At 47.1% G+C, this 25,968-nt stretch overlaps 1 protein-coding gene and 1 pseudogene across 1 annotated transcript; both read right to left on the bottom strand.

Moving 5' to 3' along the window:
- Positions 1–4,747: 4,747 nt before the first annotated feature.
- On the bottom strand, positions 4,748–4,990 carry LOC126546412 (U2 spliceosomal RNA; annotated as a pseudogene).
- A 7,438-nt stretch (positions 4,991–12,428) lies between these two features.
- On the bottom strand, positions 12,429–17,804 carry LOC126544865 (uncharacterized). The gene is made up of 4 exons (XM_050192396.3): positions 17,516–17,804; positions 15,798–16,021; positions 14,409–14,559; positions 12,429–13,195 (listed from the first exon to the last, which is right to left on the bottom strand). Exons 1-4 carry the CDS (start codon positions 17,619–17,621, stop codon positions 13,059–13,061), a joined length of 618 nt encoding a protein of 205 aa, XP_050048353.1. The 5' UTR covers positions 17,622–17,804; the 3' UTR covers positions 12,429–13,058.
- Positions 17,805–25,968: the final 8,164 nt, after the last annotated feature.

The raw sequence follows: 25,968 nt of genomic DNA on the forward strand, positions 1-25,968 counted from the left end.
CGTAGAAAGTGTAGCATGGACGACCACAAGACAGAAGACGCATCGAGTACTCGCAGCGAAGCTTGCACATAAGCCAGACGCACATTTAAACAAAGGCAAACGTTATGCATGAAGCAAATGTCTGCGCACCAGCCTACTGGTGTGCGTGCCCACACGCACTTGCTAATGGAAAGCGAAATCATTGCCAATACGTACCACGTGCATGATTGCGTGATAAAAGAGACGGCTAACAGCCGCTAAAGCACTGCGTGCTGCCTGGTGTTTTCTCAAACGATCATCCAAAGAATGGCCCATTTGGCCGATGTAGATGACAGTGGAATCAAATTATAGCCACATGAGAATCAACAAAACGCACAGCGCGCATTTTCTTTCGCAGACTTTAGTCCTTGCACATCGTCACCCATGTTGCACATTATTAATAGCTTTTGCAGCGCTGAAAGAAAATGTACAAATGCCACACTTTTCAGCTGCCTTCTTGAGGCGGTGGGACAAGTTGTGCGTGCAAGGTAGAGACACAAGGCGCACCTGGTGTTGTCTTGGTGGTGGTGTTTCGCTATATAATGAGGGTCTCAACAACAGCCAATATTGCCTCTAGTGGGAACCTGGCGCTGCGCAGTCGATTAACTTAGTGTTTCACACTGCAGGTTAGCTGTTGCTCGCAGGACATTTGCACGCCAGCTAGAAGGCAGTTCGAAGTTATTTCCCTTTTGACCATCCCGAATTAAACCTAGCTATACCTGAGGATTGGCTTTTGCGAAAATAAGCAGAGCGAGCAGTCGCTATACGGTTAATGTACATGTCCAGGAATGGTAAGCAACCTTGCACCTTGAGTCATGCGGTGATTGTACTCGCAGCCAGTTGTGGTGTTACCGGGGTGAGTTAAATCGAGCTGGTACCCCGAATAAAAAAAAATAATGAGATGTGGGAGATTCATGTGAAGAGTGAAAATATAGAGGTCCGTTGTCTAAGAGTCATCACTGCGCCACGAAAAGAAGGAATCAATTTTATTGTCAGTCTTTACAACTCTTCGTAGCAGCTTTCTCTTGAAATGTCACGTATATATCGTCGTTTATTTTTTATTTTTTCTGCGTGGACCATTGCGAACCACCAGTGCTCCAGATTAATACTGACTGCACATATCTGTTGACAGTGAGCTCCAGGGCACCCGCATTTACAAATTACTACGTTGGGGGAAGCACAGAGCATGCAAAATTACTTGAGGCCACTGCGAAACGGCAAGCAAAAGAACTTGCACTTTTACATATTACTGTTCCTTGTTATCATTTGCCCATGTACCAATCCTTGGAGGATGCCAGTACAAGCACCTGAAGGAACACTTCCCACCAGGCTCACACCCGCCGTACATAAGACGTATGAGCGGGGAGCAAACATCAGATATTATCCCACTAGTATGTGATACGCCAGTGGACCACCACACACTTCATTATTAATCTAGACACTAACAACCTCAACACACAGAACGTCACGGAAACGATCGAGTCTATAAGGACGTAATACGCACAATACAAGCTGCTTACAAAACAAACACCGCCCCCTAATTTACCAAACTAACGCACTCATAAAACACAATTTACCGGGTGCTCAAAGCTAAGCTTTATGGTTTTCTTAAAATTAGGCACTGGGAGGCACGTGAAGACCACCTGTGCAAATAGTTTACGTGGCCAGGGGGACACAAAGTGAGATGATAATTATCGCTGTAAGCAGCCCAATTAACTAAAATTGAATAATTATCTTTTTGTTGACTGCATTAAGTGGGTACGCTTGTATTGAAAAGTTAGAGGCAGTCGTGTTTCTACGTATATATCAGTTGGAAGAATTCGTCTGGCCTGTCTGTGCTCTGAGGTATCCGACTCTAAATTTTAATTGTCGTTCGCATGATTACGCATGCAAGAGAGTGAGGATCGGCGCAAAGCTCCACCCTTATGTGACGCGGCTGTTGCGTGCGGCGTTTAGTCTGACAACAGGGCGGAGGCATAGGCTGTTGGGTCTGGAGGACAATCCCAATTGCTGTCCCCAGATTTTGGACCTTGCCGTTGGGTGCGGGAGTTGGCCGAGGTTGAGGAGGACTTTGAGATGAAAACTGGAGGTTTATTTACATTATTTACAGTGAGAGTACAACAGTCATAAAGTCATTACGGGCCGGCAGCAACTCGGACGCTGCGGCCCGTAGCAAGAAACTCGAAAGAGATGAATGAAGGAATGCTCTGTTGCTGCTCCCGGTCTCTGGCTTTTAACCCTTTCGGTGTCTCGAAGTCACGTCACGTTCGGCCAATCGGCGACCCCGCTCAGGTGGCGTCATTTTCGGCCAATCGGCGAGCACGCTCAGGTGGCGTCATTTTCGGCCAATGGTAGGCGCCCGTGCGATTGTGTCACACCCGGCGCACAGGGTCGCTCCTTGGGCCCCAATTGTCCGAGGGCTTACTTCTCTCTGCGGTATTGCCTTCCCGGTCTGCAACTGCCTTCACAAAGGCGGATGGGGGGATTGCTGCCAGGGCTTCACGGTGCATTACAGCCGTCTTGCCTCGGAACCCACGTTACCTGGAACAGTGCCAGGCTCTCGCTACACTTTCGGGAAGAGTCAAGCAGTGAATAGCTCCACCTGCGGCGCACGAGGTGGGGGACGCCAACTCGTTTGCACGTGCCGCGCCTCGGGAACGGGGTAGATCTGCTTCTGCGTTCCTTACTTAGGTGTGGCGCGATTCGATGTGGTCTGGTGAACTCGAAGGAGGCTCAGGAAAAGGTCCCGTATCTAACAAGGCAAAGATGGTAACTGTTCCCCTTCCCCTCTCGGCTGGCGAAATCAAGATATAACTGCGCGGTGTGCCGTGCAGTTGTTGCTCTTGATTTCAATAAAAGTTACAATACTTGGAAATTAGCAGTCACTTTATTTACGTAGCCCAGCCAAGGAACATACCCGCTTGTCTAGTCACCATTACGCACGCGCACTGCCCTCCGGTTTCTCCGCTCGCGCCACTATCTCGGCATGGCAGCTGCCACCATCGTCGCAGGCTGCGCGGTCGCGTGTTACGACAGTGGTTCCGGGTTCTTCGATTTTTTATTTCGCCAGCCGAGAGGGGAAGGCGGACAGTTATCATCTTTGCCAATGCCTCCGCACTGTTGTCAGACTAAACGCCGCACACAACAGCCGAACCACGTCAGGGAGGAGCTTTGCGCCGATCCTCACTCTCTTGTATGCATAATCATGCGAACGACTATTAAAATTTGGAGTCGGATTTCTCGGAGCACAGACACGCTAGAAGAATTCTTCCAACTGATATTGTGTAGAAACACGATTGCCTCTAACTTTTCAATACAAAATACTCACTTACTGCAGTCAACAAAAATGTAATTATTCAATTTAAGTGAATTGGGCTGCCGACAGCGATAATTATCATCTCACTTTGCGTCCCCCTTGCTACATAACTTATTTGCACAGGTGGTCTTCGCGTGCTTCCCAGTGCCTAAATTAAAAAAAAAACCATAAAGCTTAGTTTTGAACACCCTGTATATTTGACAATGGTACACTAAAGACAACGTTCTATAGGAAACCTTTTGATAAACAATAACACCTTGAATAATCAAGTCACCATTCAAGACATTGCAAACAAGGCATCTTTAAAGGTCAACCCACACGACTACGTCGCATTTGCGTTGAAAACCATGACTACACAAAGAGGCTCGATCACCTTAAAGAAACCCTATCAAACAGGAACCCCCCCGAACACTGCCCTTCAAAAAGCCTACACCGATGTAACTAAACTTGATCGAGCCGAGGTACTCAAACCTCGCCTAAAGCTTACTGCTAAATTCTCAAACGCACTTTCAAACGTAAACAACATCTTCAGTAAATACTACCCAATTCTCACCAGCAACCAGAAACGTAATAAGATCTTTCACGACCCGTCCAGAGCAGCCTACACATGAAACACTAACTTCAAGGACATTCTTGTACATACCAAGCTAAAGACAAAGACGAATACGACATCCGGTCCCTGTGGCCGCCCCAGGTTCTCTACATGCAAACATATTCAATCTACTACTACAGTAAAAAGTACAGCGTCGAATTACCTTCACAAGGTGACTTCGAGTTTTACCTGCACATCAAGCAACATAGTTTACTGTCTAGAATGTGCCGCTTGTAACAAACAATACATAGGTGAGACTGGACAACAAATTCATACAAGACTCAACGGCCATAGCGCAGACACAAAACACAACTTACCTAAAGCGGTAGCCAGCCACTTCAATGAACATGACCATATATTCGATAAAGCAAGGTTCTATATACTACAAACAAATTTCCGTTCACCTTGCGAGAGGAAATATACAGGAACATACCTCATGCACAAGTTTAAATGCCTGCAGCCGACGGGGATCAATTTGGCCCGTGGCAACTTAGAATCGCTAAAAGCTGTAACTTGAACCAGAAACTCTCATATTATTAACAAAGGCACAAAACACGTTATGCCACCAGCTAACCTCGATTATCAATCTCACCCTTTCCTCCATTTCCAGTTCTTCCCTGCCTCTCCCCTAACACTCAATTATGCTATTCCACGCTTTTACGCATATATCAACCATACGACCCCTTTGCCATGTACGCCTTCCCCCTCCTGTTTTTCTGCTGTCACCCTCCTATTTGTTATTCCGGTTCTTTTTTTGTTCTTTTTATTAACAGCGAAGCTGTATATGGCTAGTTTCCAGCGGATCGATGCCCGTTGACCAAAGACCGTGGACCGATCCCGAAGATAGTGCAATACCGGGCCGACTCGCGGCGGAGGTGAAGCAGGCTTCAAGCACTCCGCCAACTTGCAAAAGTGAGTGAGTGCGAACTTTATTTAGGCCCTGAGGAGAAAGAATTCAATAAGTTTAATAAAAACATAAGTTTAACATCTTGGGTCCAAATACAACCCGTATCAGATATTAAGCCGATAAGAACAGATAGTGCTCTTTCACCTGCGTCGGCCATGTCTATGTTCGTACCGCCCTCTCTTTGTCGGCGTTCCAAGCGTTTGCGTATCTCATTTCCTTCTACGCCGTCGCCCGTGGAAACCGACGCGTCCCGTCGCCGAGAGCTAGCGCCGTTCGGCCCAGCCAAGCGGCCGAGAATGCAACTACGGCTGAGACATTCGCTCCCATTGCAGCGCGCCTGACGTGGCAGGCCGCACCTTTCTTTTTTTTTTATCCAGCGGCCGTGCCCGTGGTGACGGTCCCGTCGAAGCTTCCCGCGTGTCTAGTTTCCTCCGGCCCCTCGGAGCAGCGGTCCCGTCGGCCACGCGAATGTATCACGCTAAATGAGCCCGTACCTATATGTTCAAAATTCTGTCACCTCCGTGTCGTATACTAAGCAGCTTCGCTGGTCATCCTCCTTCACAGAGTGAAATGGCTCATGATTCTTTTTTCCTTTCCTCCTGGTAAATTTTTTTAGTTTTATTTTTCTTTTAAAGACCCACACCGACACATTCCAAAATACTTGACGCCAGGATACCTTTTTCGGCACCTCGACCACACAGGATCGCGCCACTCCTACATGCCACCGCGGCGATTCCTACGCCGAACTACTGAGGATAACGTTCCTTGAAAGACCCATCCGCTGCCTATCCATTGCCCCCAGACTCCATGTCGCCGTCTTAACACCTTCAAAATTACCCGACGTATTGCTGTTACGCTAGTACGCTACCCAAGTCATTCTTTCAACTCCTGTCTTCTCGTTACTCGCACACTGACCCGCTCTTAATAATACGCTAATAGATAATTAATAATAATACCTAATACGCGAATAGATGTTGGTACTACATACTCCATAACACTACAAATGTTCAAGAACTTATACGCAGCAACTTACGAGGCGCGCTGCCAAAACGGGCTTTCTTTGAGGATGTGGAATTTCCGCACAAAGGGAACAGAGAAAAATGACGGGAAGGTTTTTGTTTACAGTATTCACGCAAAGAATAAGGGAAAGCAAGTAGCAACAACACCTAGCTGTAAAGATAACACGCAGATTTTCAGCACCTCAGAACGATCGTATATGCGTCAATTCCTTTCGTCTACATCTGCAGTTATTCTTTCTTGCTTATTTTCATTTGTACTCTCGAGAATTGTATTGCGACCACGGCGGTAGCAAAGCCGTTAATTTCTTACAAGTGTGAAATGTTCAAGCCACGTCTGACTGATCGAAGAAGGCGCTACTGTAGGTTAAATGAGGCATACAATTCCCAACTCCCTAGCGTTTAGGCCCGCAGCGTTCCCAGAAAAACTACGGGGTCAGTTATTCCCCCCCCCCCCCCCGTTTCCTCCTTCTCATTAGCTCTAGTATAACTGCTGTCCAAAGCTGCAGAAAGGCTGAACCTCATCCAGTGCACTACATCTGCAGGCTTGGAGTGACGCTTGATACCGGCAAAAGGCGCCGAGAGCGAGTGGGGCTATACTAATCCAGGTACAACCAAATTAGGAACGCCCACTAAGCTTGAACGAAGACACTCCCTCACCAGAACAGGAATTGGCCTCCTTGGTCCAGTATTCAGCCCCTACCTCCCAAATGATTCCTTCAATAAACCCATGGCCCTCAGTCCCCAGCAGCTGCGGAGCACCTGACCAAGGCGGCGGTCAGACCTGCAACGCAGCAGAGGGTGCTAAGAAGCTCTAGGTCCGGACAGGTCGCCAATGGAAACTGACCCTGAAAACCTTTAACAGCCGAACTCTGTCGAGTGAGGCTAGCGTAGCAGGACTCTTTGAGGAACTATCAGACATTGTTTGGGATATCATCGGTCTTAGTGAGATTAGAAGAACTGGTGAAGCTTATACATTGCTGAATAACGGACATGTCCTCTGCTATAGAGGTCTCCCAGATAAGAAGCATTACAGGGTAGGATTCCTAATCCATAAGGACATAACGGGCAACATTGACGAATTTAGGCATTTGTGTCAGGCATTCGTGCATTCGTGCCATTCGTGAAGTCAGGCATTCGTGCCTTTTTGTCAGCCTCTTTGACAGAGATTCTTTGTATTTTTTATTTCTGTCAAAATAAACATTCATTCATTCATTCATTCATTCATTCAATTCTACAGCATTAATGAGAGGGTAGCAGTAGTCATATTCAAACTTAAGAGGTATAGATTAATGATAGTACAAGCCTACGCCCCAGGGGCATCCAGTCACGACGATGAGAAAGTAGATCAGTTTTATGAAGATGTTCAATTAGCGATGAGGAAAGTGCAATATCGGTATACATTAGTAATGGGTGACTTCAATGCAAAAGTGGGGGAAAAGCAGGCTGGTGAACAGGCAATTGGCAACTACGGCGTCGATTCTAGAAACGCTAGAGGAGAAATGCTGGTAGAATTTGCAGAAAGGAATAAGCTGAGAATAATGAGCACCCTTTTCAGGAAACGTAGCAACAGAAAGTGGACCTGGAAAAGCTCTATAATGGTGAAACAAGAAATGAAATTGATTTCCTACTTTCTGCTGATCCAAGCATAGTACAGGATGTAGAAGTGATAGGTAGGGTAAAGTGCAGTGTTCACAGGTTAGTGAGGGCGAGGATTCACCTCAATTTGAACAGAGAAAGAGTAAAATTGGTCAAGAAAAAACAGGTAAAGTTAGAGGCAGTAAGGGTATAAGCAGACAAATTTAGGCTGGTACTTGCAAACAAATACGCAACCTTAGAACAGAGAGATGATGATGATGAGATAGAGGTAATGAATGAAACCGTAACGAGGCTGGCTTCAGAGGCAGCAATTCAAGTGGGAGGCATGCTCCGCCCAAGGCACCACTCCTGACACACATTCCTAAAGCGTCGACAAATCAATCTACTCGGCGGTCAACGTTTTGCTGCCTTTTACAGCGAAAGCAGTGTGTGACTAACTTCCGCAGTGTTTTTAGGCATCCGTTAACAGAAAAAATCATCATGTGGGCCGATACTGATGATAGTGCAAAAAGGGTCCAAGATCAATGGCACATACCCCTGTGGACTCGGGAACCTATAACGCGCCCTTCGGAATCTTCGGGATAAGCCCACGTATGGGGAGTGCTTAACCCCTGCTTCACCTCCACCGTGGGTCGGCCCGGCATTGCATTACCTTCGGGATGGACCCACGTATGGGGAGCGCTTAACGCCTGCTTCACCTCCGCCACGGGTGGGCCCGGTATTGCAATATCTTCGGAATCGCCTTAAGTGTGTGGAGTTCTTAATGCCTGCTTCACCTCCACCGCGGATCGGCCCGGCGTTGCATTACCTTCGGGATGGACCCATGTATGGGGAGTGCTTAACGCCTGCTTCAGCTTTGTCGTGGGTCGGCCCGGCGCTGCACTACTTTCGGGATTGACCCACGTATGCGCTTCACCTCCACCGAGGGTCGGCCCGGTGTTGCACTATATTCGGCAGCGGCCCACGTATGGGGGGTGCTTACGCCTGCTTCACCTCCGCCGCGGGTGGGCCCGGTGTTGCAATATCATCGGGATCAGCCTGCGTATGGCGAGTTCTTAATGCCTGCTTCACCTTCAACGCGGGTCGGCCCGGCATTGCATTACCTTCGGGATGGACCCATGTATGTGGAGTGCTTAACGCCTGCTTCACCTTTGCCGTGGGGCGGCCCGGCGTTGCACTATCTTCGGGAGTGGCCCACGTATGGGGGGTGCTTACGCCTGCTTCACTTCCGCCGCGAGTCGGCCTGATATTGCACTATCTTCAGGCCGACCCGCGGCGGAGGTGAAACACTTTGCTTTTCGTTTGAGAGCTTTGACTGTCGCCGTCTTTCGCTGCCATTCCATCTTCACAGAGTGGAATGAATGTGAATTTTTTACTCCTTTTGGATGGTGGTAGTTATCGGCATCTCCTGGGGTGTGGAGGCCAATTTTCTCATCGATTCGGTGCTTGCGCGATTAACTCAAGATGAATTCAGTTGTCACCATCTATTGCAGCAGGCAAGGCCTAGTTTATTGTTTTCATTATAATATTTCATTTTATTTAATAATGCCCAACACAATTTTTATGTCACCATCGTTTCGACGATCACGCGCATCCCTGTCGCTTCGTTAGTTCAACCTTCGTTGTTTAGGCTGATCCAGGGGCCAGGAAAGGGATTCAGTTCATAGTCCGCTGCTCGTGGAACGAGTTGTAGCCGGAGCAAACACCAGTTGCATTTAACTTTTCCTTTTGCTTCAACTTCCTCGAGTGACGGGTCGCCGCGACGCTGGCAGATCCTCGGAGCCATATACCCGCGATATGGGTTAGATAAGGTGGAAACTAACATATTGCGAAACAGCGTCCATCATCAGACCCTGCAATAACCGTTCAACCCATAAGCAATATGACTGACCCGTTACCTAGTTTGGTTCTTCCTTTATTGTACAGCACTTTTCGCGCAAAATTGGCAACTGGAAACATGAGTCGCAAGGAGATGTGAAAGTAAGCGATCTACTAAGCGAGAAAGCCAAGGCAACAGCCAAAGTGGGAGGAAAAGCCAAAATTGTTTGTGAAAATATTTATATATCAACATCTTTTTATTTAAAAAGGAAGTAGAGGAAATGCCGCCGAGAGTGGAGAATAATTCCATGTGTTTTGAATGAAGCTTCGAGCCGCCTGACGTAGCCACTTCCCGGCTGGGGGGAAGTGGCTACGTCACTTCCCCCCAGCAGGGGCAGGGGTAGGGGGATTCTAACCTTCCGCGGTGGGCGCAGTACGTCTACAACCGCAGCATCCTGCGCTCTACGCGGTTGTACGGGACTGGTGACCACGCATCGTTACTCAACTTCCCAAATAACAACACGAGTCGGTTTTGTTACTTGGTAGAGCAGTAAACGAGGGATGCAAAAGAACTGAGATTGCTCCGCAAATATAGATTTCTCTATAATTATTCCAGAGCTAATTAAAAACAACGCTACTAGAAATTTTTATTTTGCACTTTCGCTTGTTAACTTGTTCTTGGCAAGGTTCTTCCTGCGCATCTTTCATGCGCGAGTCCATTTGATGTGCTTCTTTGTTTGCCAAGTAAATAAGAGGTGTATCTCACAGGCGCACCTGTAAGATAAACGTCATTTTAATTCTCTTTTGCGGCTTTACACGTCTTTATGGCAAATGGTGGGCATTATTCACATCTGTACTAGTAAAAGTACCCTCCCCCTCATTTGCATAGAAAAGTTGCATTGGGTTGCCCCCCCCCCCCCCCCCCCGAAAAAAAATCCTGCGTACGTGCCTGCAATCAGTCTTGAAGACTGAAAAAGAGGCTTGAGAACAAGTTAAGGACCGCGCAAAGAGCGATGGAACGAAGAATGCTAGGCATAACTTTAAGAGACAGAAAGAGAGCGGTTTGGATCAGAGAGCAAACGGGTATAGACGATATTCTAATAGACATCAAGAGGAAAAAAATGGCTCTGGGCAGATCATGTAATGCGCCGGTTAGATAACCGTTGGACCATTAGGGTGACAGAATGGGTACGAGAAGGGAAGCGCAGTAGAGGACGGCAGAAGACTAGGTGGTGCGACGAAATTAGGAAATTTGCGGGTGCTAGTTGGAATCGGTTGGCACAGGACAGGGGTAATTGGAGATCGTAGGAAGAGGCCTTCGTCCTGCACTGGACATAAAATAGGCTGATGATGATGATGATGACCCGCTCTTCTAAACACAAACGCATGCCGCCTGCGACACCTCTGAAAGCTCTCTAACCTCACGCTCCCCCAACACTCCACCGTCCTCTGTCTTTCTCTTTCTCTACTTTTTTCTTCATTCTTTTTCTGCCGCCTTCACACTCTCCCGATCCTGTCCCCTCATCTTGGAAACTACGCCCAGAGCCGTCAAACGACAACGCTAATTTTCTTTTCAGTCTCTCCCTTTACAGCCAGCCGCCACGGACAACGACCGCACATGACGCCACTCCACTATCCCATTAAAACTAACCTGCCGAGGATGAAGAGGCCACCTTTGACGAAGATAGGTCCTCCTATCGAAACGTTGGCCAGCCTTTCTTAGGCACCTTATCCCTGTTTGTAACCTTTATACCACGTGTGCTACTCCAACTGTCAGACCCTCTTTTGCGAAAGCAATACTGCTCGAGGTTTCCGCTCTTGGCCGTCGTCCCGGAGAATCCACCATTAAAGTCCACCATTGACCTTTAGCGTGACCTATGTGTGACGTCATACCAGCTGTGGAAAAGCAGGGCCCCAACTCGGCTCGTCGCGATCGTCCCAGCGAATCCTCCACGCGCCGCTGCTGTGGGGGAGGCGCTCGCTCTACGTGACGTCATGCCAGCTGTGGAAAAGCGGCCCCCCAACTCGGCTCGTCGCAGTCGTCCCAGTGAATCCTCCACGGTATGTTGGATGATGTGTATAAGGTGACGCTGCAACGATGTGCTGCAGCTAAGAAGCTACGGCGTGCGGAAGAGACGGACGAAGAGCGGGAACAACGTTTAGCTAAACGGCGTGCATATTATGCAGCCAGGCGAATGCGTTCAACATCTCTTGATCTGGGTGCCTCTAGAAGTATCATGCATGCTCTCAATGCTGACGCGACTTTGGCGACACCTGATCGTTCGACAGCAAGCCTTATGGATGCTTCAAATGGCGACGAGACTGCATCTACACGTTCGATGAGCAGTATGGAACTCTACAACCTGAACAGAAGATTGCTTTCGCAATCCACTAGGCTTAGCCAAGCTAAGCCTCTGCCATTTTTTTTATTTCGGATTTCATAGAAATAGGAATCGGAAGTTAGTTCCCAAAAGTGTGTGCGCGCGTGTGTCTGTGTGTATGTCTGGGGGGAGGTGGCGTATTTTAACCAAAAGAATAAATAAATAAATAAATAAATAAATAAAAATAAATAAATAAGAATTATCGCGTTATATTTGTGCGAGTAGTATAAGTGAGCGGGAAAAGTCATGTTTGAATATATTTTATCACCGCAAACGCTGGTGTGATGGATTGGTTACGTTCATCATTGAACACATTTGAAATGCCCGTTTCTGAATGAATTCTGCATTTTAATGTTTTTTTTTTCCTTTAATACTTCGTAGGCCTAAATCCCCAGTAAACGAAGTGCAGTTTGTAGACTAAAATTACATCAAGCGCTGAGTCAATGCTGAGAAGGGAAGCGCACAATATATAATGCTGTACTTACATGTGCCACGAAAGGTTCACTAAACAATAAATCACCGATTCCTGTTCTTACTGCACTTTTTAGTCATCCTCAAAATTTGATATGTACACACCGTTTCTTTGAAGCTGCATATGCTGTACCTTTGACGTACTTTCACTTGACCTTCAGTGTGCCTAGTAACTGCATTCGTAATGGCTCCTGAAGGAATTAAAAAAAAAATAGGGGGGGGGGGTGCAAAATACACGTTTGTTCTTGGTTAAAAACGAGAAGAAGAGCAGAAACCTAGGTCGCAAAACTTCTAGTAATAGAACTCGGTATTTGGCTTTGCTCTAACGACATTTTTATTTGAAACCTGATTTGGCCCGATTTGAAATCATATTCACCAGTTTTCGTGTCCTAAATAATCATACAGCAGCCTAACATGAGAAATGCCCCACCGAGCCCCCATTCACAAAGTTTCTCTTACGCACGAGCATTTCATCGTCGGTCAGCGTTCGGGCACCAGCCACTGGTATTGCAGCGTATAATAGCGGTCAGCGTAACGGTAAGACAGTCACAAGGGCGCACGGCCAATCGTGGACCGCACTTGCATAAGTGAACTTCTGCAAATACGGGTCCTGGTCTCACTTTAACAATGCATTTACACTGTATTGCTAAAGGACGCTCATTTTTAGTGCACGCATCGAAAATATTTACGCGACTCGTTCACTTCCAGCGCCAGCCTGCAGTTGAACTGACAGAACTTTAAACTGTTGGGCGCACTTGGAGAGGGTGAGAGACGAAGGAAAGGGAAAATAACGGGAGGTCCACTGGAAAAAAGAAAATCAGATTTGCTACCCTACGCTGGGGGACGGGTGAGAGAGAAATGCAAACAGGAAGTAGACAGCTGAACAGATACACTCGCAAAACATAAGCGTCAGGCATTCTGCCTCAAAACCGCAAGCTAGCTAGTCTGCGCAAGAAGCATGGCTTGTCTCGTCGCTGTTGTCTCCACAGTGGTTGACACCATCACATGTCAAGTTGCTTGAGATGCACAGGGTGTTGCTACACTGAAAGTCCCGGCACCTCAGGTTGGGCATACGATCTGCAAGCACAAGCAATGTCAACAACTCTAATTACAAATGGGGACACAGGCAGTGTGCAAGAAATGGTGGTTGTATTTGAAGAGGCAGCGCACATGTAGACGATATATAATGGTATACCATCATATATCGTTGCTGTATACAATAATTGCACACTTAATCCCAGAAAGCCCACGATGCTTTTTTTATTTGTCTAGCTTCATTTATTTGTAATTTTTGCGATAGTAATTACATAAAGGGTAAGAATAGGTCGGCCTTACAGGGGCTCTGAAGCCGGCGCCTTAACTATTCGGCCGAGACACGGACACAACTTCATACTACAGAAATAATAGATCTTTGTATGTCACTCACCGCAAGTTAGCAGCAGTACCACATCTATTCTAATGGACATACGCGTGCAATTTATATTTTAAAAGCATTTACAAAAAAGAAAAGGCGGGGGGGGGGGGGGCTGAAATGATTGCATTCTGCCAACGACGCCGAAGCGCAGTGCACGCGCTGAAATAAACGAAGAGGAAAATAAGTCGAGGCGCCCAAAAACTGGGTGCAATGAGTTTATTATCGCAAAATAATAATAACGTAATCCCGCTTCACCGTCAGCAGATGCGGGTGATAAGAAGCTGGGGTGCGGGTTCTTGAATGCCATCGCCTTAAGTTCCCCTTCGTGGTGCCAAACCACTGCACGGCTTTTCATCTAGCTCAGATAGAAGCGCACGTGAGAACCTCGCCATGTAGACGCCTCCGAGCGTAAATGACGTAAAAAGGCGTGCAAACGGCGATCACCGTCACCTCGGCCACGAAAGTGTCATAGGCTGTCGCTGTCGATTGCAGAGCTTCACAAATGTTCCGTTCACATATGAATGCGTTCTGCTTGGGAACCGAAAAGGTGACTGGCCATAGCGTGTTATCCACAAACGTTTATTTTTTTTTAACACTAGATTGATTGAATGTAAACGTATTTATTGTGTTTAAGGGATACTTCCACTCTGGTCTATTCGTCCTCCGCCGGAAGGAACGTGGGGTGGGATCCTCTCCGCTTGAAGATACCCACACGGTAATCAGATTCTTACTGGAAAGTGATCTGTTCATGACTTAGCTATAGTAGCGCATTTACATGACACGGACACATACAAAATAAGAACACACACAAGATGTACTTTGTCTGGTGGGCTATTTTAACCAAATCATGAATAATCAGCCAGCCAGTCGGTATACCTGTTAGGCGATTCTTGTACGCAGTGATGATTAGATTGAAGCCGCTTCCTTGTGGACTCTCAGTGTCTGTGGTATACCTGAGGGTCACGTAGTTTCCCAGTGTGGAGGTGTTCCCCACAGCCGAGGGGGAGCTTCCACAAGACAGATCTGCCTGTAGCCGCAAAAATGGAAGTCACGGAGTGAGGCTCGAAGGTACCAGCTAAGGGAATGTCGCCTCCACATTTTTCTCGCCTACTATTTGCTGCAGCCACGGAAAGCATCATTAGTCTGAATTAAACGTTATTGCTTTCAATGCGTAACTACCCCGCCTGCTGCATACTTAGCAAACTATTCTGCTACATATATGAATTTAAAGTAAATGGCACTCGCAAGAGTATAAAAAGAACAATCTCGTCGTTTAATGAAAATAGTCAAGCTGTTATCGCTCACGAGTATAGAAATTTTTCTGCGTTGTTTCGAAACAAGGATCACATTAGTGTCAGCCAAGAACGGAAACTAAATATGTTAACACACTTCTTTATGCCAAAAACCCACGAAACAAATATAATTCTCGTCACTTAGCTTCATTGATGCTGTTCAGAGGTACTGTATATTCTGCATAGGCCACCAACACAAATCTCCGAAAAAAAAAAAAAAAGCGTGACCTGTCTCGCGGTCCGAGATATGTCCATCAATTCAAAACATTTGTGGTGCCGAACCTAATCTGTGTATATGTAACTGCGGAACAAATAGTACCAAACATTTTGTTACGCTTCGTTTTTTCTGTACAATAAAAGATCACATTACATTTATTATTATTATTATTATTATTATTATTATTATTATACGGCGGCAATAGCCTTCAGAGCATTTTTGAAAACGTGGTCATAGCGCCAAGCGATTACTCCATAACAACTCATTCACAACGCTAATATAACGAAAAAGCACTGAACAAAATTATAGTAACGTGTTAACATATTCAGCCACTTGCGTTAGCAGGACGCCAAGGCGTATGCCATTTTGAGCACAGGCGCAAACCTAAGATAATCCGAGCACAGTCCCACAAGAAGGGAAAGGCGTCTCCTAGCTTTATGTGGGTAACGTCATAACTGCAGCACAGCCTTGTCAATATGAGCACAGCGCTCGTCTAGTCGTCCATAATAATGGATAATAATGGGTTTCGGAGGACAAATTACGTGAGAGAACCAGCGAAAAAGACAGTGTCAACACTGTGGGAATGAAAATCGCTACGCTTTGTGACATTACTCTCTCTCTTAAATGTATGTCCAAACGCAATCCTGGTAATAGTGAAATTGAAGCGGATTCTGAAGTTTTTTTTTTTTTTTAGCATTAATTCTGGGATCAGAAATTTAAAACGCGATACAAGCAAGCAGCAGACTGTTTTACCACCTTGCTAAGTCCTATAGTGTGGGCACCATCAAAAATGACCAGGTGATCGCGGCAGCCCAAGGACAGCCTTTCAAAGCGAAGCATGAAACGCTGCAAGATGGAGTGTGTCTGGAAGGTGATGATGCAATCCAGGTTATTGTCGCTTTCAGACGTGAGCACGGCACCGTCAACAGTCTTGTAAAGCGGAGCATGTCGATCTCGGGAGCACAGTGATGAGACATTAACTGCAAGAGAAGAAGGAATGGCTATGAATATAAGAGCATTGTTTACGTGCTTCGACGAAGACGGTCCTTTCTTCGAGGCAGGTATAACAACGATCGTGTGTGAACGAAATGACCATGCATGATGCGATCGTTCTGGCTCAGAAGATCGTTGTCAATGAATATAATTCAGAAAACTTACCCGCTTGCCGTCATCGAATTGAAACAATGAAGAGCAGCGCAACACTATACAAGTAGCACGCGTGTTTATTTTCCTACATTTATTACCTGCGTGGATAACGCCGACACGACTCGTTCTGCATTAAGTAGGCTGCCAGGATTCGAGTACTTCTTTTTTTTTTTTTTAGCGGCCATATACGCAGCGGCACCGCCATCGGAATCTCAAATAATCTTTCGCAGACAGTGGTTTTACTTTTTTCTTCACATGTTATTATTTTTTTATCACTTTTCATTTTAGTCAGACGAAACGCAAAAAATCAGCATGCACTAATGACTGCACAGTGAACCTATATACAGGGTGTCCCATATGTAACTTTAGCCAACCGTTAAAAATATGCGAATGCATGGGCAGAACCAAGGTAATGTTGTTTGCCGTCGCTCGGAGATACCCAGATTATTCTTTTTTTCGTTCTACCTAATTACATTCTTCATTAATTGATCGACTTCTCAAATATTATAATTAGATGAAAAATATCAATGAGAAAATTGCAGAACAACATGAGCAACTCCCTATACAGCTTTATGTTGGTCAATACGTGCTACGTAAAAGTATTTTTCTGAACACGAAAGAAGCCCGTGAATACACGCAAAGTGCCTCGAGCGGCATTTCGCGTTAATTTGCGGGCTTCTTTCACGCTCGGAAAAACACTTTTATGTAGCACGTTTTGAGCAACAGAAAGCTGTATAGGGAGTCTTTCATGTCGCTCTACAATTTTCTCAATTTTCTCATTGACACTCTTCGTCTAATTATGATGTTTGAGAATTTGATTCAGTAATTAAGACTAATTATCGAATTAGGTGGAATGCAAAAAATCATTTGAGTATCTCCAAGCGACGGCAAACAACATTACCTTAACGTATCTTTCCAGCTACGCGGCATTAGTACATTTTTAAATTTTCGCTAAAATTACATTGGACATCCTGTATACGCGTAAAATACAGGCGATGCTATGATATATATATATATATATATATAGCATATTTACTTGCCGCTAGCTGACACTAAACGTGAATAGGTGATAGCTGACTTGTTTTCTTCTCAGCTCGCTTTACAATGTTGCAAACCGTTGTTGTTTCACTGCAGCAACTTAAGCGAACATATTTCGTTACGTGCTGCGTGTGATAACATTCAGGCAGTAAAGCTAACTATATATTATTGTCCATATGGCACATACGCAGGTGCAAGTCGAGCGCGCGCGCGCACACACGCACACAACAAATAAAAAACGCCGGCTAAGAAGATCTGAATCCAATGTAGGCATCCAGAGTACTACTCACAGAACTTGTTTACATCCGCGAGGGTACCGTGCCTGCAAGCGAACAGCGACAACAGCAGAAACAGGAGCACAGCAAGAGAACGGAGGCCTCGCTGGACGCTAGCCATCCTTCGAGCACTGGAAGCAGCCTTTGGACGGCTGCACCCCGTCAGCGTCACAACGAATGCCGCCTGTTTACGCGCAGTTAACGCCTCCCGGGCTCGCCCTTGTGCGCGGCAGGAGCGCTGGAACCTCTAGCGCCATATAAGGCCGGCCGGCCGGGACCGCCAGCCAAGCTAGGGGCCCTAGCCAAGCGGCGGCGCCGAAGTGAGATGCGCGCAAGCTTTGCCTTCGCTCAGCGTGTGCATCGAGGCGCACGCGCACCGCGCGCAATCCTGAAAACAGTCGGAGTGCCGACAGTCGGTGGAGAGACCCAGAGAGCTCTGGAGCTGACCATCCCGCTTGAATTGCTGTACACGAACTGTGCGGCAAGCTGGACTACCTGCGGCGCCGGACAGTTTCTTCGCTGGTATCGGCCAAACTATATTCACACCGTATCCCCGTCTCCCGAACGAGCGGAGTGGTCGCAAGGCGATCGACGCTGTATGTCTCGCTGCGCTGAAACCCGACAACGACGTATATGCTGGAAACATATAATCACGGACTATCCTCTGACCTACCGCTGCCTAACGCTTTAGGATGGGAACCCATATGACACGTGTAAATCAGCGCTGGTATTCGAGAATAATTAGTTCTAAAGCTTCTATAGTTTGCACAGTGATGCGACTTCGGAATAGCCTGCAGTCTATTCAAAAGTAATTACTGTTAGCACTACTTGAACGCGGTTAACTATAATCGCCGCCACAAGAGTTCTTTGAATACTTTTGCATAGTTTGACAGCGCATGCACGTGACAAAATCATCTTGGACCGTTCTGCATACTTGCGCTCATCTGCAAGAAGTTGTCGTTTTCGTTCAAGTCCAAATGATGTAGCCAGATACAAAAAGCTTAACTGCGTCAGTAGGATTCAAGGTTGCCATCTCGTGACTTCGTGTGATGCTGTATAACGCCATAGTCAAACACGATAACTGGCGAGACGAGGTATTTACAACCGAATGTGACATGACTGTTAATATTCCAATTTTGATTTAGGTTATCTATGTCCAGTCTACTTGTACTTACATTTCAGACGGAAAGCAAGTGCTGAATTTAAACCGACTTCACAGCAATTCAGTCTACTTGCACTTACACTTCAGCACGTACTTTCCGTCTGAATTGTAAGCACAAGTAGACTGAACAAAGAGAATCAAAATTGGAATTCTAACAGTCATGTCAACATCAATATCAAATAAATATTAACAATATTAACATTTTTCCCAACTTAGGTGGCAAAAAATGTCGCACGCGTGATGGAAAGCGCATTGGATGTAACGTATACGCGGTCTTTAAGTTTTCTCATGAGAAGGTCCGCGAAACAAAACGTCGGCTGAAATCGATAACAATGGATTTATCGCATGGATCGAAGAGGCAGCATTGTGTTATTTCAATAAACCAGTCGTTAGGCTGCGTTCGTCCTGTCCTCTTCTACTTCGGTTTCTTGTCTCCAGCGCAGTTTGAGTTCACAAAAAAATATGTCTTACCAACTAGCCTCCCAACACACTCTCCTTGAAGTTGAAATAGCCTGCTGTTGATGATGATAGGGAATTCTGAACTGGACTGGTAATGCACGTAATATTTGCGCGCCAATTTCAATACTTTGGCTGCGCGATCAGAATTAATTCACTCCAGGCGACAGGTTCGACAGGCGCTCGACCAGAGCATCGTGTGGACACAGGGGCGAGCTTCACCCGCGCGTCCGCGCCAGGTGCCACACGAGAGCTGAACGCTGCATACCACAACTTTCAAATGCGAAGCCGTCCTGTGGCGGCGCTGTACACACTTGAACACGCTTTATATTTGATGTACGCGCGGCTTTCATGCCTTCATCACCAATATATCGGTTCACTTAATCTTCACGGAGGGTAAAATATAAGCTAACCCCCCCCCCCCCTCCCGCACACACACATTTCTTTAAAGCGAATCTTTCTTTGCCTCTTCCTTCGACTTTCCCACTGCTGCTACTACTGCTGTATGGCACACCGCGTCGGAGGGGGGGGGGGGTCAGAACGTGTGTACATGACAGGAGCGTGGAAGAGAGGAAAGGCGATGCGAGAAACTCGTTTGACCTTTGCACCACGCCCAATGTGCACAATATGCCCTCTGGAGCTCCCTGGGTGTCGCCACAATAGCCTCTTGACAGCTGTAATTATCCGTGACCCCCCGCAAAAGCATTGCAGGAACTGCAGCGCTTACCTTTCTACTAAAGTGCAAGTCCAGAGGGAAGATAGAATAGTAAAGAGGCACTACAGCGTGCCTCATAATCAGATCGTGGTTCTGGCACGTAAAATCCCAGCATTATTACCTGCCAGAATCACGATCTGATTATGAGGCACACTGTAGTGGGGAACTCCGAATTCGTTTTGACCACCTGGGGTTCTTTAACGTGCACCTAAATCTAAGTACGATCGTGGGGTCCATGGGCTTTCCGGAATAATTCAGGCTGTAGGCACTGTTATAAGCATATAGTCTACTAATTATTGTTAATAGTCTTGCTAACCTTAGCTGGGACATCCTGTAGACATTAACTACACAATATGCATCGTCAGTATGCATCACGTCAAAATCAATACTCAGTCACAACGGACGACAGCAGCGCTTTCTCAAAGTCACGAGGACAAAATGTATCCTTTGTCGGCCAAATTGGGCTCGACACAAAGAAATGGTCCAGTGTCATAGTGACAAGTAAGGTACGATATAACGTTGGCTCCTAGAAAAAAAGAAACGTGCAGATTACACGATTGATGCACTTTAGGGATCTTTATGTCTGCGTAACAGTTAACACTCGTACAGCTTGTGAACTGGTACAATATTAAACATCCTAAATGATTTACCTGTGTATGCATCAGTGTTGCGCAATGGGCGCCCCCATTGCAATTCCATTTCCGGGGAAATAGTAATCGCCGCATTTCCATTCCTTTCAATTCCTCGGAATGAAATAACTTAGCCCATTCCCACTCCGGAAATGGCCGGTGTTGTGATAAGCCGTTCACCCCACGGCACCCCTCGGTACGATTCCATTCCCCATAATCGCACGATTATAGGGAACGGGCCGACGACCTCGTCAGAATGGTTCTCGACACGGAAGAATTATGACAAGCGCGGGAATACCTCGTTCAGTAGAGGTTTAAGCAATTAGCAATGATACGGCTGTCACCTGTCAGCAGCACAAACTGGCGTGTCCAAGCCGGAGACGCGCTCAGTGCGATGATCCGGCCATCAGCTGTCAGAGTACGATCGGAGTCGGCGAAAAGGGCAACCTACCTCCGGATTGGTGGGACCTGATGTCATTGGCCTCCCGACACCGGATTGGTGGGACTTGATGTCAGCGGCCTCCTGACGCCGGATTGGGGGAAGTGACAAAACAATGAGCACGCAAGGCATAAAAGTAGCTACGGGCGGCGGGAGTGAGCGGCGACTACCACCTTCAACATCAACTTTTCTGTATTTCTTTGCATTTTCTTGTATATTTGTAAATATATACGTGTTTGTCTAACGTCCTGAATATCGGACCCAGCCTCACGTTCCCCTCACTCCTCTACGAGAAAAGTGGATCCCACGTCTTCGGACCCCCATTCGCAACACCGGGCAGTTCAATTCCATTCCTGAGGCACTATAACGTAAAGCTATTCCAAACCTTTTCTATTCCAATTCTGCAATCAGCCCTCCGCGATTGGTCAAAAACTTTCTTGGACTACCCACACTTCGCCTGTCATACCACGTCACGAAAACCAGGATAGCTCCCATTCTGACATGACGTGTACACACTGATTATGAATGATTCAACCGAACAAAACAAAAATATTTGCTTCTGATCGACGCCTTTTTGCCATTAACCCTCTGCTATTGGTCAAAAAGTTTCAGGCTGCATCCATTTCACCTGTCTGCCACTCGACATCACAAAACCGCGAAAACTTATTGCGTCAAAGTGAGGTGCACGCGTTAAAGATGCATTAATGTGCCGAACAAAACTGGATTTTTTTTTCTGCATAGCCGGAGACTGCTCTGTTCCGAAAGGAATAGAAGATGGCTGCCGCCGATCGCTCAGCCACTGCCTACTCGCACCTGTCGGAGAGCATAGTTTTTATTTGCGTATAATAAAACCTTTTGCGTGACCGTATAACGTTATCGAGCCCTTTCGGCACGTATACAACATCGCTCTGCCATCTCTTCTTTGCTGAGGATCCGTTCTGGCGGCATTTTTAATTGTCCGTTGCACGCCGCAGCAATTTCAGACAAGCCATGGCAAGCTAAGTAAGGGAAAGCGGACCAATCGCAGATGTCGGCACCTCCCTCTTCGTCCGGTTATCTTTTTTCAGTACGCTGGCTTGGCCCCATCCAAACCCTCTCCATCTGATCGCGATCCTCGCCTCTTGTCAGCCAATCAGACAAGAAAAACCACTCAATGTACGCAATGCTATTCGTTTTGAAAACAGACAAAAGGAGAACATTTGATTGGGCTGTTCAGGCAACGCTGCGGGTCACCGCCCGATGCTTGCGTCAGCGGTTACGTAAGTTTGACGTCAGCAGATTGGGATAACAATATGTTGGAATAGTTTTACATTATAGGATCCCTGTAATTCCTCAACGAAGGAAATGCACCTTGGTACATTTATCGAGTCACAGATGAACGCACCATAAAGCTGATGTCATCAAACGCGTTAAGAACTGCAAAAATACGCAAAACACGTTACCAAGGTCGAGGGATACTAGCTTGGTGACATATCTCATGCGTACAACCACTCTACTAATTCCCATGTAGGGGTAGTTCTCCCGCTACCTATAGTATTTGCAAAGTCAGCATGCTTTAACGGCTTATGTTTTAATATTGTTTAAGCTTAAATATGTTAATGATAAGATGACGACATAACGTATTTTTGCTTAGGTATCCTCATGGTTTTTAAATGCTGCAATAAAGGTCGCAAGCAGTGCAAGGTGCAAAAAGAAGCTTTATTTTGGTTTTCTTCATCGAAATTTTGCAACAAAATGTAATATGCTAAATGGTAGCTTCGCCGTTTAGTTTTGAAAACCCGAAGTGTAAATGGCGGCTGCTTCAACGGTTAGTTCTAAAAATAAATAAAAAGTGATAACAATTGCCCTCTACCAAACTATATGTGTAGTTCTTCACAAACATGAGCTGCTCGAAAGAGGTGCTTGACAGCCGATTTCGCTTCGCTGTCATTATCAGGGATGCCGTAGAATACACACGTTCCACGTCAGCTGACGTCGCATCCACAGTGAAAACTGCCCTTGCGAGGCGGGAAAGCAAGGGAAAGTGGTTAGCGTTCGCTTTCCAGTAGGTCAGGGGCTTAAACGTGTCTGCACAAGTTCCCTCTGTAAGGTAAAGAGAAATTTCCCCTGCAATGGATCCAGGCATGTTGTCTTTGTGGGCATTTTAATTTTGCCTGATGTTTTTAAGCATTAGTCTGCTTGGCCCTGCTTCAGAGTCTGCATTCGTGATGGTGCTGGTACTGTCCTGCCCCCAAAAAAGGCCTCCTGCCGAGCACAGCAGAACGCATCTGCTCGGTTGTTGCAGCTGAACACCAAGAAGAGTTACACCGTGGGTCTAGGAGGGCACCCACAAAAAATAAATAAATAAATAAATAAATAAGTAAATAAATAAATAAATAAATAAAGAGTCAGTCCACGTGCTTGGGAACCGCTTCTCCAGGCTACGCTGTAGGCCTTTAGCCGCCTCTTTGCGAAGAAGTATGGCTTTGCTTAAGATTTCCGCTAGGGAAACTTCAATATTTCGCAAAGCGGGAAGCAAAAGCCCGGCTGTATCGTGTCTTTTCTGAAGCAACTCCGTGGCTTCCTCTACAAGGAAGAGAAGCTCAATCGAGTCTGTCGTCAGCCTCAGTTCATATTGTCACATACGAGTTAGTGGCGCTGTGTAGAAAAGGACGTTAGGAGGTGAAGAAAAGATTGAAGTGTCCCGACGATCGGTAGATGGTGTTACCCTGACTACTGAGCTACAACCTTGCAACTGTATATATTGTAAATACATACATTTTCTCCTCGTAACATTTTGGTGGAGGTGCGGGGTACTCTTGCCACAAGCCGGCCCTGAACCTTCGCAGCGGGCGTCACATCGGTTCCGCTGTTATGGCTACTGACGCTGCCTCCGCCGCTCAGACACCAGCGGAAGTAGTGCTAATCCAGCTACGTCGCACGGGAATCTTGATCGGCACTGGCAAGGTCACGTCGAAGACTGGCTGACGTCGTATGAACGCGTCGGTAAGCAAAACAAGTAGGATGCCGCACTTTTGTTGGTCAACATGATCTTTTACTTGGGAGGAACTGCGAAGGTATGGTTCGAGACCCATGAAGCCGACATTAGAAGCTGGGACTGCTGCAAGGAAAAGCTATGCGATCTTTTCGGAAGACCTGTGGGACGTCAAATGGAGGCCAAGCAAGAGCTAGCGTCTCATGCCCAGACATCAACCGAATCATACGTCGCGTATATTCAAGATGTTCTGGCTCTTTGCCGTGAAGCGGACGCGGACTTGCTGGAGGCCGATAAGGTTGGACACATCTTGAAGGGCATCGCGGACGATGCGTTCAACCTCCTGCTTTGCAGGAACTGCTCAAAGGTTGAGTCCATCATTAAGGAATGCCGGAATTTTGAGCAAGCGAAGAGCAAACGCATCGTACAACGCTTCGACCGACTTCCGAATACGGCTGCCACTTCCTCCTGCAACGACCCTCCGGCGTCTACATAACGACCCTCCGGCCTCACATCCGCCTACAACGCCAAGCTTGACACAGGTCATCCATCGTAAACTTGAGGCTATGGCTCCAAGTTCTCACTGCCCCCATACGCATGGCAACATGACCATCTCGCACATTCAAGCTGTTGTCCGCAAAGAAATTGCAAACATGGACATCCAGTATGCCGTCCGCTCACGTCCAACCCCTACAGTTCCAGTCATTGCCTCTGCTGCACCTCGACAGTCGTTCCCGAATCGCTATCGGAACCACTCTGAGTGGCGAACACCGGATGACAGGCCAATTTGTTTTGCTTGCTCCTGGATCGGTCACATCTCCCGCTACTGCCGTAGTAGCCGCTGGTATTCCTCGCCTCGACCATATGCTGATCGCCGCTTCGACCGAGACCCTCGGCCGTACCATGCCGGCCTTCCCTCTCGGGGAAACACCACTAAGCCGCTGTTACGATCGGCCTGCAGGGGTAGTGACCTTCGAACCTCTCCCAGCCCGTGCGACCAGTCGCTTTGTAAAGCCAACAATGCGCCTCCTTCGGACAGCCCAACGGCGCCAGCAAGGCTAGTCACGTTTGGCGGGCCTAGTATTGTTAGTTGGTTCGCTGTCGCCTTCACGATCTAATTGGAGCAAGAGAACTCGTGAAAAAGGGTGTTTTACGCCGCTTTCTCACGGGCCCCATTAAACGTCACAGTCGTTTGACAGACACGACGGCAAACTGCGGAGTCAGCTCTGGAATCAAGAGGCGCCAGCTTGAGTCAAGCGTGACAACCCCTGTCTACGAGGACCCTCTCCGCTCGGTGTGTTCAGTGAAATAAAAGCGCGGGAATGAGTGTGATCTCTCGACCTCAAAAGCGGGTCGACTACGACTACTTTGGACGGTCCGACTGGACGAAGGTTGGACGGCAGTTTTCTCTCACCTAGGGATCTAGGATGGTCAGAGAGTTTTTAAGCAGCCGTTTTCGGCTGCTCGGTGTGTTTCGTTTTCAGTCATGCTAGACTGATGAAATGTAACATTCTCCTGTCTTCATGTAGATATTGTAAATAAATCCCGTACTCCTAGTTCTCGATGAGAGCAAGTTCCTCCCTTCAACAACGTCCCAAGAATGCACGAGTTGGACGACGGCATGGGCCCGCTACCACATTTTTACATGCCCGACTCCAATTCGTACACCGCTCGCCCTCACCGCAACGCCGTCAGTCCCGTTCTCCTATACCTCGACGTCCTTCGTCTCCGTTCTAAGCGGGCCGCTTCTTAGGGAAACTAAGCAATGCAACCCCCGGAGGTGCGGCTGCATTGACGACTCGGACCGCAAAACCTCTGCTGACCCCTGCTGCTCAACCGAACCTTGTTGAAATTTTTGTTGATGATGTACCCGTTCAAGCCCTCATCAATACTGGCGCTCAGGTGTCGGTTATGCGATCAAATCTTCGTAGCCGTCTCCGTAAAGTCCTGACACCTGCCGAGTCGCCTGCCGTCCGAGTAGCTGTACAACCAATGTCAGTACAACAGCCGTGATGGGAATGTGCGCCGCCCGTGTTACCATAGCCGGTCGTCCAGTATTAGTCCTGTTTACTGTACTGGCCGAGTGTCCCCTC

Source organism: Dermacentor andersoni, chromosome 1 (assembly GCF_023375885.2).
Source record: "Dermacentor andersoni chromosome 1, qqDerAnde1_hic_scaffold, whole genome shotgun sequence".
In the NCBI taxonomy this organism is placed as follows: Eukaryota; Metazoa; Arthropoda; class Arachnida; order Ixodida; family Ixodidae; genus Dermacentor; species Dermacentor andersoni.